General features: G+C 41.7%; 1 protein-coding gene across 7 annotated transcripts in view; it reads left to right on the top strand.

Annotated features, from left to right (window-relative positions):
* Positions 1-17,716, top strand: part of RABGAP1L (RAB GTPase activating protein 1 like) — a 260,444-nt gene that overhangs the window by 187,459 nt on the left and 55,269 nt on the right. For all 7 annotated transcript variants that reach the window (XM_056497048.1, XM_056497050.1, XM_056497049.1 and 4 more), the window contains one exon: positions 10,053-10,181. In XM_056497048.1, coding sequence (XP_056353023.1) covers positions 10,053-10,181 — 129 coding nt within the window. The remainder of the gene's footprint in view (positions 1-10,052; positions 10,182-17,716) is intronic.

Below are 17,716 nucleotides of genomic sequence, written 5' to 3'. Positions count from 1 at the left end.
ACTTTTGAGGGACCCATTTCAACCCGGAGGGCATGGACACTCACACAAACCCACACCCCCAAGGTGATTAACTCAAATGGGCCCTCTACTTTTGCTGTCTCAGGATTTTTTACTAAAGCTGGGGGGTGTTCTTTCAGTTTTAGCTGTGTGTTATTGTTGAAATTCCGGACAACAGATGGGTTTAAGTTTTCAAATGAATAGTTAAAAAAATTTATGGTAAACAATGTCTTACGGAGCTTAATTTGTGGTGGATTGCTAGTGGTATTGCTCTGCTGCTGCTCTAGGACTGTCTTGAGTGACTGATGTGTTCATTCAATGATGGCTTGACCTGTGGGCAAGTGAGGGATGCCCGTTTTATATTTCACTCCCCATTTCTGCAGGAACTCCCAGAAAGCTTTGGAGGTAGATGTGGGGCCATTATCCATTTTAATTAATTTAGGGATCCCCAACACAGAAAAGGCTTGCGCTAGGTGTTTTTGTTCATCTACGGTCTTCTCCCCTGTGTGGGCAGAAGCATAGACCGCTCTGGAGAAAATATGTACTGAAACGTGGGCATTCTGTAGCCTGCCGAACTATGGGATGAATCATGTCCATCTGCCACACCTCACAGCTGTTGAGGCCTCTTGGATTTACACCGGCACGCAGTGTTGGTACTGCGTACCTTTGGCAACCGGGACATGTAGCTACGATGGCTTTGGCCTGGTCCTGTGTTAGATGGAATTGGGCGTACCTGGCCAGGTATATTTTGATGAAATTGTTGATGGCTCAACTTTGCCTGCTGAAAAATGTCTGACAGGTTGACCATTTTGGCTAGGATGGCCAGGGCATCTGCTTTTCTGTTCCCCTCCACCATGAAACGTGGCAGGGTGGTGTGTGACCTCACATGCATCACATAGAAAGGTTGCTCTCGGTGGGAAACAAGATAGACTAATTTCAATAGCAACTTTAAAAAGTTGGGATTAGAGACCTCCTTTAAAACAGGATTCTTTGCTCTAGATTTTACCCCTGCTACATATGCTGAATCGGTGACTAGATGAAAAGGTTCGGAAAATCTCTCGAAAGCTCTGACAACTAACTGCGTCTAACTCAACAATTTGAGGGGAGCCCCCAACCTCTTTAACATCTGTCTCCCATTGCTGAGTTTGAGGATCCTTCCAGGTCATCATTGACTTGTGGGATGCATCTGTGAAAACTGACAGAGCATTGAGTGGCTTCTAACTTTGTTTTTCCTTGGGGACTAATTTGAATGCCGAATTAAATAATTTATGTCCAGGATTATGAATTGAAATTTGCCCTGGGTAACTATCTAGAGCAATTTGGAGCGTCTCATTTTCCCGAAGCAACTGTTCAAAACTTCTTTTGTCAACTTACCTGATGTTAGGGTAAATGGAAAATGGATGCATGCGAAGTCACACCCTGCCAGTTCTCGCATTCTTGCACTGGCCTTCTGGATCAGTTGAGCCATCAACTCTTGTGGCCTGGTGATACTTTTGGACCGCTGGTGACTGAGGAATTGCCACTCTATAATTAAGAGTGGATCCTTCTGACGGTGGTCCCACTGGAAAATCAGGCCATGGAGTGTGGCAGTTTTCCCAAAACTTAAATGGCAAGTCTGGCAGGCAGCAATGAGCTTGTTTTGTTGCCATTGCTTCTTGAGCTTTCTCCAGAACTAGCTTGGCCTCTTGGGTTAGGACCCTAGGAGAACTCAGGTCCTCTCTCCCTTTCAATAAATTGAAAAGGGGGCTAGGTGTTCTGTTGTTAAGCCCAGCCAGGATCTTACCCAATTTAAGGGCTAGATGTTCTTTTGTTAAGCCGAGCCAGGATCTTACCCAATTTAAGGACCCACACAGCTAAGGTTTTTGGGTTGTCTCTGATTTTCAATTTTTGAGGAGTAATGGTCCTCTTGTTAATTTGGAGCCTCAGATACCTCCAAGGGGACATCCATTTAACTTTGTCTGTTTGGAGTTTGAATCCTACAACAAATAAAACATTGACAATTAAATCAACTATGTGCTGTAGTATATCGTCATCGGGGGCACACACGAGCACATCATCCATATAGTGCTGGATGATGGCTTCTCTTGCTTTGACACGCACTGGGAACAGCAGTAAAGCAGTGTACCACTGACAGATAACTGGGACTGTTCTTCATGCCTGGCCGCAAAACTTTCCAATGGTAGCGCTTCACTGGGGTTCTCGATTGATGGAGGGAACTGAGAAGGCAAACCGTGGAGCATCGGCAGGGTCAAGGGGAATCTGGAAGAAGCAGTCTTTTATATCAATAACTGCTAAATTCCAGTTTTGGGGGAGCATTGACGGGGAGGGCATTCGTGGTTGACGAGACCCCATGTCTTCAATGACTTGGTTAATTTCTCTGAGGTTGTGGAGGACCCACCAATTTGTCCTTTCCCGGATCCTGATAACAAAGACCAGGGAATTCCAAGGGCTAGTGGTTGGCACAATGTTGCCTTTTGCTAACTGTTCCTCTACAAGTTCATCGAGCGCCTTTAGTTTTTGTTTAGTGAGCAGCCACTGACTTACCCAGACTGGGTGATCAGTTTTCCAGTTCAGCTTCTGGGCAAGGCGCTCATCAACGGCCACTATGAAGAATTTCGAGGGGTCTTTGGGATTTCAGTTTTCATTCCCCATTGGGACATGGCGTCTTTCCCCCACTCCCCCAAGGAGAACTTTATAATCTAAAATGAATGGGTGTAAACTGGTCAATTGCCCATTTGGCCCTTCAGTTTGGACAACATTTTGAGATCGTTTGGCTACTTGGGTACCCCCAATGCCCTCTACCTATAACAGATTGCAGTTCCCAATGTGATGGCCATTTGATAGTGGGGATGAGCTTCATATCTGCCCCTGTGTCCAACAGGCCACCAAGGTGAAGGTAATCTTCACCTCACTGGAGTCCTCACTCTATCCAATGCTTGTCTTCTCCAATGACTTCTGCCGAGTAGACATGTGGTCAAGAACCGTCCACTGGCAGTTTAATTTGCGTCAGCATCACCTGGATAATGATTTGGTCCTGTGACATAAAAAAGGGTGGGTGGACACAGCACTCTGTAAGAATGAGCGCCTCCTGCTCTGATGTTACAATTTCTGGAGAGATTTCAATCTGTTGGGATGTGTGCTTAGTGACCCCGACAACAACATACTTACAGTCCAGTCTGGCAAATAAGTCTTCGTCAGGTGGGTCAACCGGCACAATTTGCCAGTGGCTTAGCATATTAAAGAGTATGTTTCATATCACGACTAGCTTAAAAGGAGCTCATGGCTTCCAGATTTTTTCTGGGTCCCGATTCTGACCTGCTTCATTTCTTTCTACATGCGAAGCAGGCGCGCACTCCCCATCTAGTTTTTTGGAAGTGATTGTCCCCCTCCCTCCTGTAAATGTATTGGTTTATTTTGCAGAAGTTGCCTTTTTTGGGCAAACTTTTGTTATGTGTCCCTCCTGCCCACAGTTAAAGCACCGAAAATGCTGTTGGTGTATATTTGGAGTAGCAGCAGCAGCTGTTCTCTCCACTCTGTGTCCTTTTCCTCGAGGCTCTGTGATGGTGTCTCTCTTTGTGCCGGCTTTGATGATCAAATCGAGTGTCGGAGACAGTTCAAATGGCAGGTCCAGGATGATCTTCTTGCAGATGTCATTAACATTTGCTTGGGTCACCTCCAATATTATCTGTTCCTGTACTGGCCGACTTTCAACCTGCCTCTCCACCTCTACTCAAAGCCTTTTGACAAAATCAATAAAAACCTCAAAGGGAGACTGTTTAATAGTCACATAACTTTGTTTAGGTTCTTTTGTGGGCATAAGGATAAAGGCCTTCTTGGCAGCTTTTTTTACATGTTCTAACACAGGTTGTGGTATTTTTTCAGCTTGTGTTCTAGCTTGTGACCAATTCCCATCACTGAACAAGTGATCCACTGAGATATTATTGTTATCTGCATCAATGGCACAGTCAGGGCATTGCAAGAGCTCAGGAAGGAGCTCCCATAAATCCTTGATATCATCGGCAACTAATGTATTTGAGGAAAAGATGGCCTTTAGAAGGCCTTTAAAATATTCACTTTTCCTCCCAAACTCCTTCTGAGCCTTTTAAAGTTCTTTTTTATTTTCATAATCAAAAGGTTGCCACCTAGGTGTTCCTCTTGCTCATGTATAGGTAACAGGTGTGGCAGAGGGAATGGTCTCCTGTGCCGCGTTTTATTATTTGGGCTCATTGCTTCTGGTTCCCATGACATTGTGGGAACTTGAAGCCAGTAAAGTAGGAGAGCTTCCAGAGAAGGAGGAGGGAACAGCTAGAAGGGGGGACGTTGTTTACAGGTGATGTCATGGGAACAGATGATGTCATGGGGAAGAGCGGAGTTTGGGGAAGGGAGAGGGATGTGGACAGGGGCAGGATCTTCTTTGGGAGTATTAACTTGAACCAGAGGATTAACAGGTGGGAAAGAGGTGTTTAGGGAAACTTCCTTGATAGCCTGGCCATCACTATCGAGGCAGAGGTACCGAGAAGTGTGTGGGAGGCCAGGGAGCTGGTGGCTCTCTGCTGCATTGCGATTTGCCTGGCACAGACTTTCTAGTGCAGGGGACAAGAGTTTTGGATCAGAGGACGGGGGAGCTGGGAGGGTTAGTTTGGGCTTTTCCTCCACTTTCCTTTCCTCAACTAACGTAGACTGAATTAGCACAAATAATAAGAATTTAGCAATCAAAGCATCCCATTTATTTGTTAGTTATGTCAACTAGCTTCCAGTTGTATCTCAAAAAGGAATGGTTAGTATTTCTTTAGGGGTTACCCTTGGAAAGCAGAGGAAAAGCCATTGAACAAACTGTTTTAACAACCGCATTGAAAATTTTCTTTTCCCATCCTCCAAGATATCCACAATTTGGAAATAAATCCCCTTCTGCTGTGCTGAAAGTTTTGCACCCATTATTCCTTGATCTTAGGTCAGCACAGCAAAATTCCACTTTTTGCTGCAGCAAAAAGAAACAACAACTAAAGATAAGAGTCCAGGGCCAGTTTTAGTTTTAGGAACAGGGAGCTGTCTCCGCAGCTAACTATCGTAGCCTGTAGATTTGTGAGCCCCCCTCTCCACACCCTGGGGCCAATGCACCCTTCCCTCTACTTGGAGCACACTCCGCCTAACTTGGGGGGTACTCACCCTTCTTTCTGTCCACTGGACAGGGGCTGCAGCGAAAATCCATTTTCAGGGAAGTGTTCCTCGGGTGCCAGAGGCTTATCATTCCTTCCCCCGAACGAGCTGCTGGGCAGAGCCCGTTGGCTGCACTTGGAGGCAGCTGATGGCCAGAACTCTTTTGGATTAAAATCCACAGTTGATCCATGGGGTCTGCTCACAGAGCCCCGAGTGATGGGCACCAGCTGATGCGATGGCCAGAGCTGCATTCACTTTGCCACTATGGCCACGTGGCTGGAGTGGGTTACGCTCTGGGAACAGGAGGCCTTAGATGTGGCTCGAGCTATGGCTCCATGGCCTTTTGGCTGTCAGACTGCATTGGAAGGAGGCGAGGAGGAGGGGGAGGTCTTTTGCATAGGATGAAAAGGATTTATTACTTTGGGGAATCCGCGGGGCAAAAGACAAAGATGGTGAAGGTGCAACAGCTTAAATATGGAGGAGGTTCAAGGGGAAGGTACAAATTTTTAGCAAATTGGAGAAATTCTGAAGAGGGATAAAGGGTAGGGTTCCCAAAGACATTATCCAGTGAGATAGGGGGGAAAACTAGGTCACATGGACTAATGAGATGTTGAGTTTTAGGGGAATTCCAAGCAATGGGCTGGCACAAAGCAGGATTGGCAGGTAATTCAGGATAGATTGGTAAGGTGGGTGGGAGGGTATAATTTTGGACTAAACTTTTAGCTTGGGCAATAACAGAACATACCATTAACAAGAAACACACTGCAGCAGATACCAGCAAAGGAGTTTGGTGTATTGCCCTAGATGTGTGTTCTGATGTTACTGCATCATCATAGTTTTGTCCACCAAACTTCCCCAATCCTGGAGTCCAAGTTTATCCAGCACAAAAGGTCAGGATTTTCCCATGTGAGTCATTGAGCAGCTCTCACATTTGTGGTTCATGTGAAAGGGCAGCACAAAGCGAAGTCTTGCAACATGCAGCACTGCAGTTTTGTTTAGAAATAAATAGCCTGTATATCTTGGTTTTACACTTTGTATCTTTTTTAAGAAGTTAAAACCAGAAATTTTTTAAAAGAAGTTAAAATCTGTGTATTATAGGCATTGAATAGAAATATATGCTTTTATATTATATATATTTATGTATAAGTACTGTGTTCTGAAAATTGGAGGATACTTTCAAGCATTTTGAGACCCAGAAGCAAACGTAATAGTAAAGCATGGCCAGATTCTTTTCAGTCTTTAACTTCTTGTCTTCATTTCTGACACATGTTCATTAAAGTGTAAAACAGGTGGTTTATGCTTACTGGCATTCTGCAGAAATCTAATTATATACCTAAAAGTCTAGGAAAATAAGTAATTTTTATCTGTTTGTATGAAGGAGGACAATCTAAATTAGGGATGTGCAATGTGGTTCATCCAAAATTTCTTCTGTTATGTTAGGTCCCATGTGGGAATAGGAGTTTTGATAGTCAGTAATAAATGAAGATACAGACTCAATAACTGAAGACAGAGAAATTAAATTAAAGAAAAAATCCAAGACTTTTCCCTTTGTCGTAATTACAGTTTCCTAAATATTTTTGGGAAAGTAGTAGTAACATTATTTACTAAAAAAAATGAACATTGTTTAAGTCTCTCAGATTCTGTTCTTGCTTTTTGAACATTTGCTATTTTTCCAAACTTTACCTTTAAATTTGAAAGCTTTGCTAATACTTTTGGGAACAGGCTTTCCCTAATTTTCAACTCAGTCAAGATAATTTATGACTGTATTGAAATACTTAAATGATGTGGGAAGAGCATTTGAGAACATATTTAATCAAACCCTAAAAGGCAAACTGAGCCTTTTGGTCGTAGTTCTGACTGAGTATCCTTGTTTGTGTGGGTTTGAAAATAATTTTAATCAAATATATGTTTACTTAAAAGTAGCATCTATAATAATAAAAACTTTCCTAAAGTTCCCAAATGCACAAAAGTGCAATGCAGCTGGCAAACTTTAATGATTAGCTCATTAAACTTAAAAATTGTTTATTAAGAGAAATCCACTGTTTAGAAATTAGCTGTTGGTGAGTTTCAGGAGTTGAGTGACTTCAAACAAAGATTTACAAATATCTACCTGTCAAACAGCTGCCAGAAGTTTCCAGAGATATCTTTATAATTTATTGATTAAGATCACAAAATTTCAGGAAATGTGAATCCTGGGATGCCAAAATTTCTATTTTTCACTTTTTCCTTGTGATTTTAATAGTTTAACTAGTATTTTGATGAACAGATTATTTTAAGGAAATGAAAATATTCAGTAAAGTAGAAGGAGCTGATGAGCCTGGGCTCTATCACTCATTTAAACCAGCCTGTACAATGTGATGATTTGCAGTTTTCTAACTACGATCTTAGCTCAGCAAACTCTATTAGAGAAGTTCTTATTTCCATGATGTTACTGGATTTTCATTGACTACAGATTTTTCAGCATGGAGAACTTGAAGTTGTCAATAGTTACAGTTTAATAAATCTAATTTATTGGAGACTGTTAAAAATAGTACTATAACAATGGATCAAGTAGAGGCCTAGAAAAATTAAATCTGATTTGTTTTCCATAGAATTGCTATAAATGAAGGGAAGAGGAGGGAACTGGATGTGTAGGAGTATCCCAAGACAGCAGATTAGTAATGTAATGGGGAAATCTGTTTGAATTGGGTAGTGATTGTAGATACCAACATGGCTGAGAACAAAGAGAGATCCATGTTTGTGAGCTGGGCATTGAAATATAAATTTTTTCTTAATACCCATTAGATTAGTTATTATTAAAAATTTCTTCACTGAAGGGGTGATTAGGTATAGTAAAAGTCTGCCGGGGGAAGTGATGGGGTCACCATCCCTGAAAGAATTCAAAAGATGTGCAAATGTAGCACTTAGGAACATGTTTTAGCAGTGGACTTGGCAGTTCTGTGTAAATGCTTGCCTTGATGATCTTGGAGGGCTTTTCCAACCTTAATGATTCTATGATCCTATGAAACCTGTACTGCTTTTCCTCTACCATTATCCACTGAACTTCCCTGGAAGCCCTTGGTTTCCAGCTCGGGTTTGGCAGTGATTCTGGGCACAACCGGCTGCTCCCATCACACTTGGCAACTTCCTACAACGAGCCCATTGGGGGTATGAAACAGTGATCTGGCTTGAAGTGTAGCAAGAGTGTTTATAACCTCAGGAAAACTCATCCAGAAGTGTGATATTGGCCATACTGGATCTAATTAATCCAATACCAACTACCCCAGCTTTCTGTAAATGCAGTGGTCTTATCTGATTGAGCCTCAGCCAAGTTGCACGGCTGCCAAATTATTGTGGACAGGATCTGATGCCATAGTTTGTAAAGCTGAACGTTTCCCATCCCCAAGGCAGCTTTTCCTGGGTCCCTGCAGTGTGGACCCAGCAGCTTTTTTGGCAATGAATGGTGAGAGGATCAAATAAATCTTGGGCAAACTCAATAAGAAAAGAAAAGAAGGTGGACATGGACTTTGGAAAAGGGCCTGTAGTGACAGGACAAGAGGGAATGGCTTCAAACTGCCACAGGGCAGGGTTAGATGGGATATTGGAAAGATATTGTTCCCTGAGAGAATGGTGAGGCCCTGAAAAGATGTGACTGCCGCATCTGTGGATGTATCCAAGGCCAGGTTGGATGGGGCTTGGAACAAACTGGTCTGGTGGAAGGTGTCCCTACCCATGGCAGAGGGTTAGAATGAGATGGTCTTTAAGGTCCCTTTCAACCCAAGCCATTGTGGGATTCTCTGCATTCAAGTGGATAATAACATAGTTATTAAACTTTGAGCGAATGTGTGTGTAATGTACTCACTGTGTAATGAGGTAAAAAAATGACACTGGATGTTTGTTACCCAGGAGAAAGAGGAGAATACCCACATGGAAGTGGTGGTGGTGGTACATGAGCAATTAATTCAGTTATTATCTTTAACCAAAAGTGCCTGTGCTGCTGCTGAGGTATTTGCAGTTACACACATTACACAGTGTAGATCTCCACCGTATGAGAACCTACATTGACAGAGTTTTGTTTACTCTTTTCTGGGTTAAAACCCTTCAAATTCACATTTTTGAAATTATACCCTGAATGTCATGTCGGGACCTTCCGTTTCTGTGAACCGTTTAAAGGAACTGTCCCAAAGCTTGGGATTTGGTACCTTCTGAATCTCTTGGTGCAGGTCTTAGTAACCTGGAGGATGGGACATTTGTCCCTGTGAATCACAGTGCTCTGTCAGTGGCAAGAGTGGATTCATGGTGAATGTGTAACATCTTCTGACCTTTTAGACTTGATACCACTGAGACGTCCAGGAGTATGGGAGATGTAGAAATGAGCATATAGAACATTTTCTGGCTTGGTGTTCTTTGAGAAATTGGGTCACGGACTTCAGCACACTGACATGCTGATGCCTTGTATGAATGGTGTGCTTCTGCTCTTCATGTCTGTGAATACATACATTAAATATGTGTACTTTGTCTTTTTAAGGCAGTAACATGAGAATCAGCAATGGTCTAATGCACAAGCTTTATAGGAAATATAATAATTTATCCTAGATTTTGTTGCTTGCTTGGGTTTTTTTTTCTCCTCACTGACATCTTGACAGGCTGAGCCAGAATCCCTTTTTAACCTGGCAGGTATTGAATGTTAAAATCCGTTCCCATGTTGCAATCATCTGTGCTGACTTAACTAGGATTTCTTGGATGGGCTTTAGCCTTTGTTTTATGAAGCAGAGCTAAGAAAGCTGATTTCAAGGAGGATGACTTTGAGCTAATGTGAACATTGGTGGTCTGGAATGTATCCAGTAAATGACAAATCAAGTAGAAGAGCGTGACTGCATGTTCCCAGGGTTTACTGAGTTCTCTGTGTTTAATTGCAGACCTCCAAAGAGGACCTTCTACAGGCTGATTTTGAAGGAGCTTTAAAATTCTTTAGAGTTCAGTTGCCCAAGAGGTACAGAGCTGAGGAGAACGCCCGGAGACTCATGGAACAAGCTTGCAATATTAAGGTAATGATGAACTTCATTGCTTCTTATTCACCTGGGAGTTTGTAGAGGAAGAGTAAAATGCAATGTTAAGAATAGCAGTAGTGTGTGGAAAGTAAAGAAATTAAATAACTGGTTTATTGCTTTTTATGTATGTTTGTATAATTACACACACACCTTCTGTCTTTAAAGAAAGTGAATCTGTGACCTTTTCTCTCTTTGTCTGCTTGGGTATAAGCTAATAATTAAAACAGAAAAATGGTGCATTATCAACAATTATCAGAACTCACTAGTTAATTATTTGTTTTATAAACAGTGATTTCAGTAAACAAATTAATCACTGTGATAATCATGCAAACAAAGCTCATATATTATTTGTTTCGCTCAGAAGCTTTGTATCTGCTGAGTGCTGTGTATAATACATTTGAGTTGTGGTAGAAATGGGGTTTTTTTGCATATCAAGCTTACCAAGACAGAATATGTTTTTATATTCTATGCTACTCAAGATTCTGCTGTCAGGAGTCGGGCTACTCTGAACATATTGACTACAAGTATTGGACTTGAACCAAATTAGAGAAGCATGACATGTAAGCTGTTGAGGATGGAAACCTGTTTAAAATGGATGCAGAGGTTCATAAAGTGAAGGTCCAGGATTTTATTTTTTTTCTTGTTGGAATATGTATCACTGTGGAGGGGCTTACCATCTCGGAGAAAAAGTGTTTTTGTCATTTCTTGGAATGTGAACTCTGATGGGAAGTGCATGTTTGGTATAGCCCAGTGATGCATGGAGAACATCTCACGAGGAAGAATGTTCCTCCAACACTCTGCCTCTTTTTGTCTCTCTCAATATATTTGTTAATTTCCCTTGTCCTGTTTAATTTGATCATTTATTAAGCAAGGGCTTTTTTCCTTCTGGTTAGAACACTGATCTTTGAAAAAATATGTCTGGCCACCTGAATGCTTATTCCAGCCAATGAAAGGAAGATCTGTGCAAACATTTTTAGTAAAATTTTACTTGAATTTCAAGTCTGCTGCTGAAAGAGGCTATTTGTGAGTACAAGACTGCAGTTTCACAGAATTCACAGAGAATTCACAGAATGACTAGGTTGGAAGACACCTTCAAGATGATTGAGTCCAACCCATGTCCTAACACCTCAACTAGACCATGGCACTGGGTGCCACATTCACTCTTTTTTTAAACACATCCAGGGATGGTGACTCTACCAGCTCCCTGGGCAGACCATTCCAGTACCTTATCACTCTTCCCGTGAAAAACTTCTTCCTAACATCCAACCTGTATCTCCCCTGGCGCAGCTTGAGACTGTGTCCTCTGGTTCTGTCAGTGCTGCCTGGAGAAAGACTGACCCCCACCTGACTACCAGAATCACCTTTCTGGAAGGTGTAGAGAGTGATAAGGTCACCCCTGAGTCTCCTTTTCTCCAGGATAAACAACCCCAGCTCCCTCAACCATTCCTTATAGGGTTTGTGCTCCAAGCCCCTCACCAGCCTCTGGAAGCGCTCAAGCGTCTCAATATCCTTTCTAAACTGAGGGGACAGAACTGGACACAGCACTCAAGGTGCGGCCTCACCAGTGCTGAGTAGAGGGAAAGAATGACCTCCCTGCTCCTGCTGGCCACACCATTCCTGATCTAGGCCAGGGGCCATTGGCCTTCTTGGCCACCAGGGCACACTGCTGGTTCATGTTCAGCTGGCTGTTGACCAGCACTCCCAGGTCCCTTTCTGCCTGGGTACTGTCCAGCTACACCATCCCGAGCTTGTAGTGCTGCAGGGGGTTATTGTGGCCAAAATGCAAGACTCGGCACTTGGACTTGTTAAACTTCGTCTTATTGGACTCAGTCCATCCAACCAACCATTCCAGGTCTCTCTGCAGAGCCCTTCTACCTTTCAGTAGATCAACAAATGCTCCCAGCTTAGTGTCATTTGCAAATTTACTAATGAAAGACTCAATATCCTCATCCATGTCATCAGTGAAAATACTGAACAGATCTGGCCACAGCACAGACCCGTGGGGGACAGCATTAGTGACTGATGTGTGTTTGATGGCACTCACATAAACTGTTCCATAACCTTACCAGGTACTGAGGTCAGGCTAACTGGCCTATAACAAACAGGAGGTTTTAGTCATGCTCTTCATCAGTGGTAGAGTCCCAGGGAACACAGAGGTTGTATGAATAGCAGTTGTCTGTCTTGTTGAATGCAGCAGAACTTGCTCTATTAAAAAAAGGTCAAACCAGACACTTAAACTGCTTTTTTATGCTGTATGAAAGAGCCACCCTGTGTCTTTCCACTGCTTGTGGGCTGAATTGGTACTTGCAGACTAAACGATAGATTGTTTTAGAGCAAGTATCACACAGTAAGTGAATGGAGGATTTTCGTCAGATTTGTCAGCTAATTACAGAGGCATAAGAACTTAAGAACAGAACTGTGTTGTGACCAGGCTTTGTAGTGAGCTGTATCTTTTGCAGTGTTTCTTTTAATTTTGTTCCCACATTACTGCAAAACAAAATGGGAGTTTAAATGTAATAAAAATCCACCTCTCCTTCTTTTTGAGCTTTAGCTGAGCTACTTCTCATCCTACAGAACACAAATTTAAAACTACTTGGTGTTTTTTTCTCCTTAATTTCACAGCTTTTCAGCTGAGTTTAGGATGTAACCCTTGGATTTTGAAAGTGCTGTATTGGAAATAGTTCTATCATATTGCCTTTTTTTTTAAGAAGGATTGGTATCGATCTTTTTCTCAAGAGTAGATCTGCAAATACAAAGGAAAAAGCTGCTATTAAATGAAATTCCTGTGTAGAATGTGCTAGAGAATTTTTTTAACTAAGAATTATTTTTGGTGGTTATTCATGAGGTCTGGACTTCAGTCATTTACCAGTAAGGAAATCAGTGGGAACGTCAGTGGAATTAGAATTAATGGTAGTGTTTTCCTACAGGGCTTGTTGGGTCATATTCCATTGTTAAAGAGCATTTTGAACTAATTCATACTATGACATAATACGGCCTAAGAAATTATATAGTATGGGTTTGTAATCACAGAAGGATTTTTATGCTTATGCTTTGGGGAGGGCTTTTTTTTTTTTTCTACTTTCCTAATTTTTCTGTCTTTACAAAAGTTTTCAGAAGTTTTTCTGTGTCTCTGTAAGCCCAATTTGATAATTAATGAATGAAGTAAGACTCTGCTAGATTTCATGAAGGTTAGTCCTAATGATGATGATGAAAACATCTGACAAATTCTTCATGATCAAAACATCTGCCTCAGTTGCCTTTTACATCTTCTTGCAGTTTCTTTTGTACAGATCCGTGTGTCCTAAAGAAGTTATAATGACCTTGGATTTTAATAGAGGAGCCCCATCACCTCTGTTCTTACAACCTGACTTCAGGCAGGTTAGGTGTGCAACTGGAGAACGTCTCACTGGGAGATCTACTGCATATGAAAATTTCCTGGATTGTCAGTTTTCAAGTGAATTCTGGGAGTTGTGCCCATTTCTCCAAGACTGTCCTGTGTCATTTGGAAACGGAGCAGAGCTGCCATTCAGAAAGTGTTACATTGCAGCTCTGGAAATGCTATGAGGTTGAGTGTACCAGATGGATAGGTGGGGACATCCTCGAAATTACCAAGGATAGGTGGGATGTCATTCCGTGAACACACGGGATGAGATATACAGGTTGTTCAATCAATTGGCAGCATCTGTAGTGACCTTCTGTTACCTGGCTCAGGCACTGTAGTGACACCTGGCCTCATCTTTCACCATCTTCAGTAGCAAGAAAGATCTCATACCTGTGTTGATGTTCTATCTGGATGTGATTTTTTACAGGCATGGGTTAACTCACATGTTGATTTATGTGAGTTTCAATGGGTAGGATTAAAAATATCTGGTTTGTTCTCTCTCTTCTCTTCAGAGCATTCTTTCTCTCTATGCTTCTCTCTGTATGTCTGTATTTATCCACATACTTGGGAATCTTGCTATTGTGGTAAGACAACACAAATGCAGCAGATAAGCAAAGGGAGTAACTGCTGAAGGGCCCTGAAACTGCACAAGCATTGGTTCTACCGATGCTGTATCTATTTAATCTTACAGTATAAAGGACAGGTTAAAAATTGCTCATTTATCAACTTCTTAAGAAAAGGCGAAACTGAAAAGGATTTGGTTTAGATGTATAGAAAACCCCACCATGCTTGTATGCGATTTCTTATTAGAAGCCAGTGATCAATTCCCCTTATTATGTCTGTGCCCTTATCTCTGAAGTGCAGATCCACTTATCCTGGTGACAAGGGTCATGCTTTTCAATGCCTGTCCTGTTTGCAGCTCCAGCTTTCTTCTTTCTGCTGGGCTTTGTGGTGTGGGGCACCGCACTGAGCCAGCACCCTGAAATCAGATTAAAGTGCCTGCAGTGGAGCTGGACATTAAAAGTGATTGTAATATTGATAATAAATGTTAACACTGTAGAAAGGAATGCTGTTAATTCAAAACAACAGTTTCAGCTTGAAATGTTTATTTATTTTAACTTATAATACTTTTTTAATATTCCAGTGAGCAGGCATGTTGCCCAGTAGTGAGGCTATATTTTCATGGTGTTTAAGCATTACATTAGTAAAACTCTTCAGTTATTTTATTTTGTTTGGTTGGTTTGGTTTTTATTGTTTGCACTGAGTTGGTATTGTAAGGGACATCACGTATGTCATTAATTCTTTATCAAATGGAAAGGAATATAATTTTAGTAGTAGTAGTTAAATATAATCACATTTTAACAATTTAAAGTAGTTCTGCTGCCTGACTGAGTACAAATATTTTGGTGTCTTTATGTATTAGTCACTAGTTGACATATGTGCTTTTGAGCAGTGGCATCAACCAGAGCAGTGTTGCAGGTAAGGATCTTCAAAGAACTGTAAAAGTTTAAGGTGGAAAAGTTGATACAAACATTTATTGTCTCTGTCCCCAGCCGTTGAATCACTTTGCCCAAATTTTAGTGGTTTCATTCAACAAAGTAAGGAGGGCACCTGAAAGCTGCTCCATGATTCAGCAGACCACCTAAATCCATTTTGTTGACCTTGGAGCCATCAGGAGTCAGGGCTTTTCAGTGTGACAGCAGATGTTTCTGTTCCAAATGGAAGTAGGAAAGAATCCTCAAAAAGCCTTCTGGCTTAAACTTCTTGAATCTGGTGCTTTCTCCATGGATGAATAACAACTGCTTTCCATCCTTGACTCTGACAATAATACGGAGAGCAGGAGATGAAGGTGGCAAGGAGTCACAGTTTGACAGCTCTGTCTTCTGGCATCTTTGCCAGAATGTGTCTAAAATAACTCAGCTCTAGAAGTAAGAGGAAGTGAACCTTTTTCCCAAGCTGAACTTGAATCCCAGATGCAGGTTGGCTGGAGCATTGACTCACCCTGTTAGGTGACACATTAAAATATCTCATAAGAAGTTCTCTACTTGCAGTGGGGTCTGCATGTTGAGAGCAGTAGCAGTTCAGGAATTCCTATTGACAGCCAAGTGCTCATACTAGTTTTTTAGAGGAAAAGGTCTCGACTGTCTCTTTCTTTGGAGAAAACAAAACCAGTAACTGATTTTCCCAAAGAATGCTGAGTTTGGCTATGAAGGAGGCTTTTGATGATGGTGCCTGGCAGTTTGGAGCACCTCTTACTCTCCCAGTAAGATGGTGTCCTTTTTAAAGACACCTCTGTGATGCAAAAGAGGCTGTAGAGGAAAAAACATATCCCAGCATCAGCACTTACAAACCACGATGAAAAGGACAAAGCCACAGGAGTTCATATTTTGTAGAGAAAGAGATGTAGGTAAAAGTACAGATGCAGAAATGCCTGAAAACAAGCTCTGTGCCCCGTGTTTATGCTGGCAAAGAAGTGTTCCTTGATACTGACTTAAGCATCAACAAAACTGTTGAGACTTAAGATGGCAAAGTCCTTCTGGAGGTGGAAATTCCTCTGGGCTTCTCTTGGATATCTTTATGGCAGTCAGGTGTGAGGGAGCAGGTAGCAGCTTGGCAGTAACCAGCATAGTAGTTCTGAGGAAATGTGTTTCTTCATACATAAAAGACACTGGGACCAAGGCATAACTTGCCAGCCAAAGTTTTGGTATTGTCTACGACCCTGAAAAACACTATATCTGCATTTTTTTAGAACTCAACTCCTGTGACCTGAGAAATTCTGAAATCTCTCCTCTGAATGGCAGAGGGAGAAGCTCTATTGTCTACTGGGAGTTCAGGGCACCCACAGAGAATTATCTTTTATTTCTTAAGTCTAGAAGTCTTAAAATACATGCATTGGGAAGTGATTGCATTTCAGGAAAAAAATTCAAGCTGCCTTTGTCTTTTTTGATCAGCCATTGTGGTATGTGTCCTTCTCAGAAATGCTGTGGTTATTTTATTCCTGTAGATGTTACAGAATTAAAAAAAAAAAAAAAAAAAAAAATTTATGGAAACAGCCGGGGATGGGGTTTGGTGTGGTTGCCCAGAGAAGCTGTGGCTGTCCCATCCCTGGAAGTGTTTGAGGCCAGACTGGATGGGGCTTGGAGGAAGCTGGTGTAGTGGAAGGTGTCCCTGTCTGCAGCAGAAGGGTGGAACAAGATGAGTTTTAAGGTCCCTCCCAACCCAAACCATTCTGTGATTCCATTCTATGATTCTCTGTTGCAGAAAGCTCTGATAATCCAGAGCTAATGGCTAATGCACACAGTGACTTGGGAGAAAAGCAGTTATTCACTCATTGTGGCACAGAGAACGGCTGGAATGGGACATTGGGTTCATTTTGCTTTTGACAGATTAAATGAAGTGCCAAATTCTGAAGCACTGTGCTATGCTGAGACCTAGAGCTAAACTTGTAAAAATAATAGGGAGGAGAAGGAAAAGAAAAGGCAAAGCCTAACAAATTTTCCCTTATTTTCCCCAGGGCTTTTGTAGATAAACAGAAAAGGCGCTGGGACACTGTCTTCATGTATTTTTGCTAGTGTTTGATTTCTCAGGCACCTGCACTTGGATTTATTTCTCTGCTTTGAAAATGAGAGGACTGACAAAACTAAGTATAGAAGACGGTTACTGCATTTCATAAATGCAGAGCTCTGCAGGGACAGCTGCTTTTAGAGCTGAAGGTCTTATTAATAACTTGTCATTACAAATGCCGGGCATTGTTTTTGGCATTATTGACACTGTTGGAAGTCAAATTTAGCAAGTAGTTACTTGGTTGTTCTCTAAGCAGTGTGTAGCTGTGTGTGGAGCAGAACTGTAGCTGGGTGCTTTATAAGGGCAATATTCACATTTTTAGAATCTCCTGATTGCTCTGCTTCAGGAATCTCTGATTTCCTACAGTTAATTGCTTTTATTTTTAGAATATTGTAGCCTTGTTTCTCTTGTGGAGATTAAGTAGCATGGTAAACATAGTGTTACATGGTTTATATTGTTAAGTATGGTTATGTTTAGGCATAAGTAGATTACATCTGGCTGGTACCTCATTGTTCTCTCTAGTTGTTCAAGCAGCAGATGAAGATCATACCTCATTGTGTTGCCCTACTTGTCTGTTATTCTTTCA

The sequence above is a fragment of the Oenanthe melanoleuca genome, chromosome 8 (genome assembly GCF_029582105.1).
Source record: "Oenanthe melanoleuca isolate GR-GAL-2019-014 chromosome 8, OMel1.0, whole genome shotgun sequence".
NCBI lineage: Eukaryota > Metazoa > Chordata > Aves > Passeriformes > Muscicapidae > Oenanthe > Oenanthe melanoleuca.
This window is presented reverse-complemented; position numbering and strand designations above follow the sequence as displayed.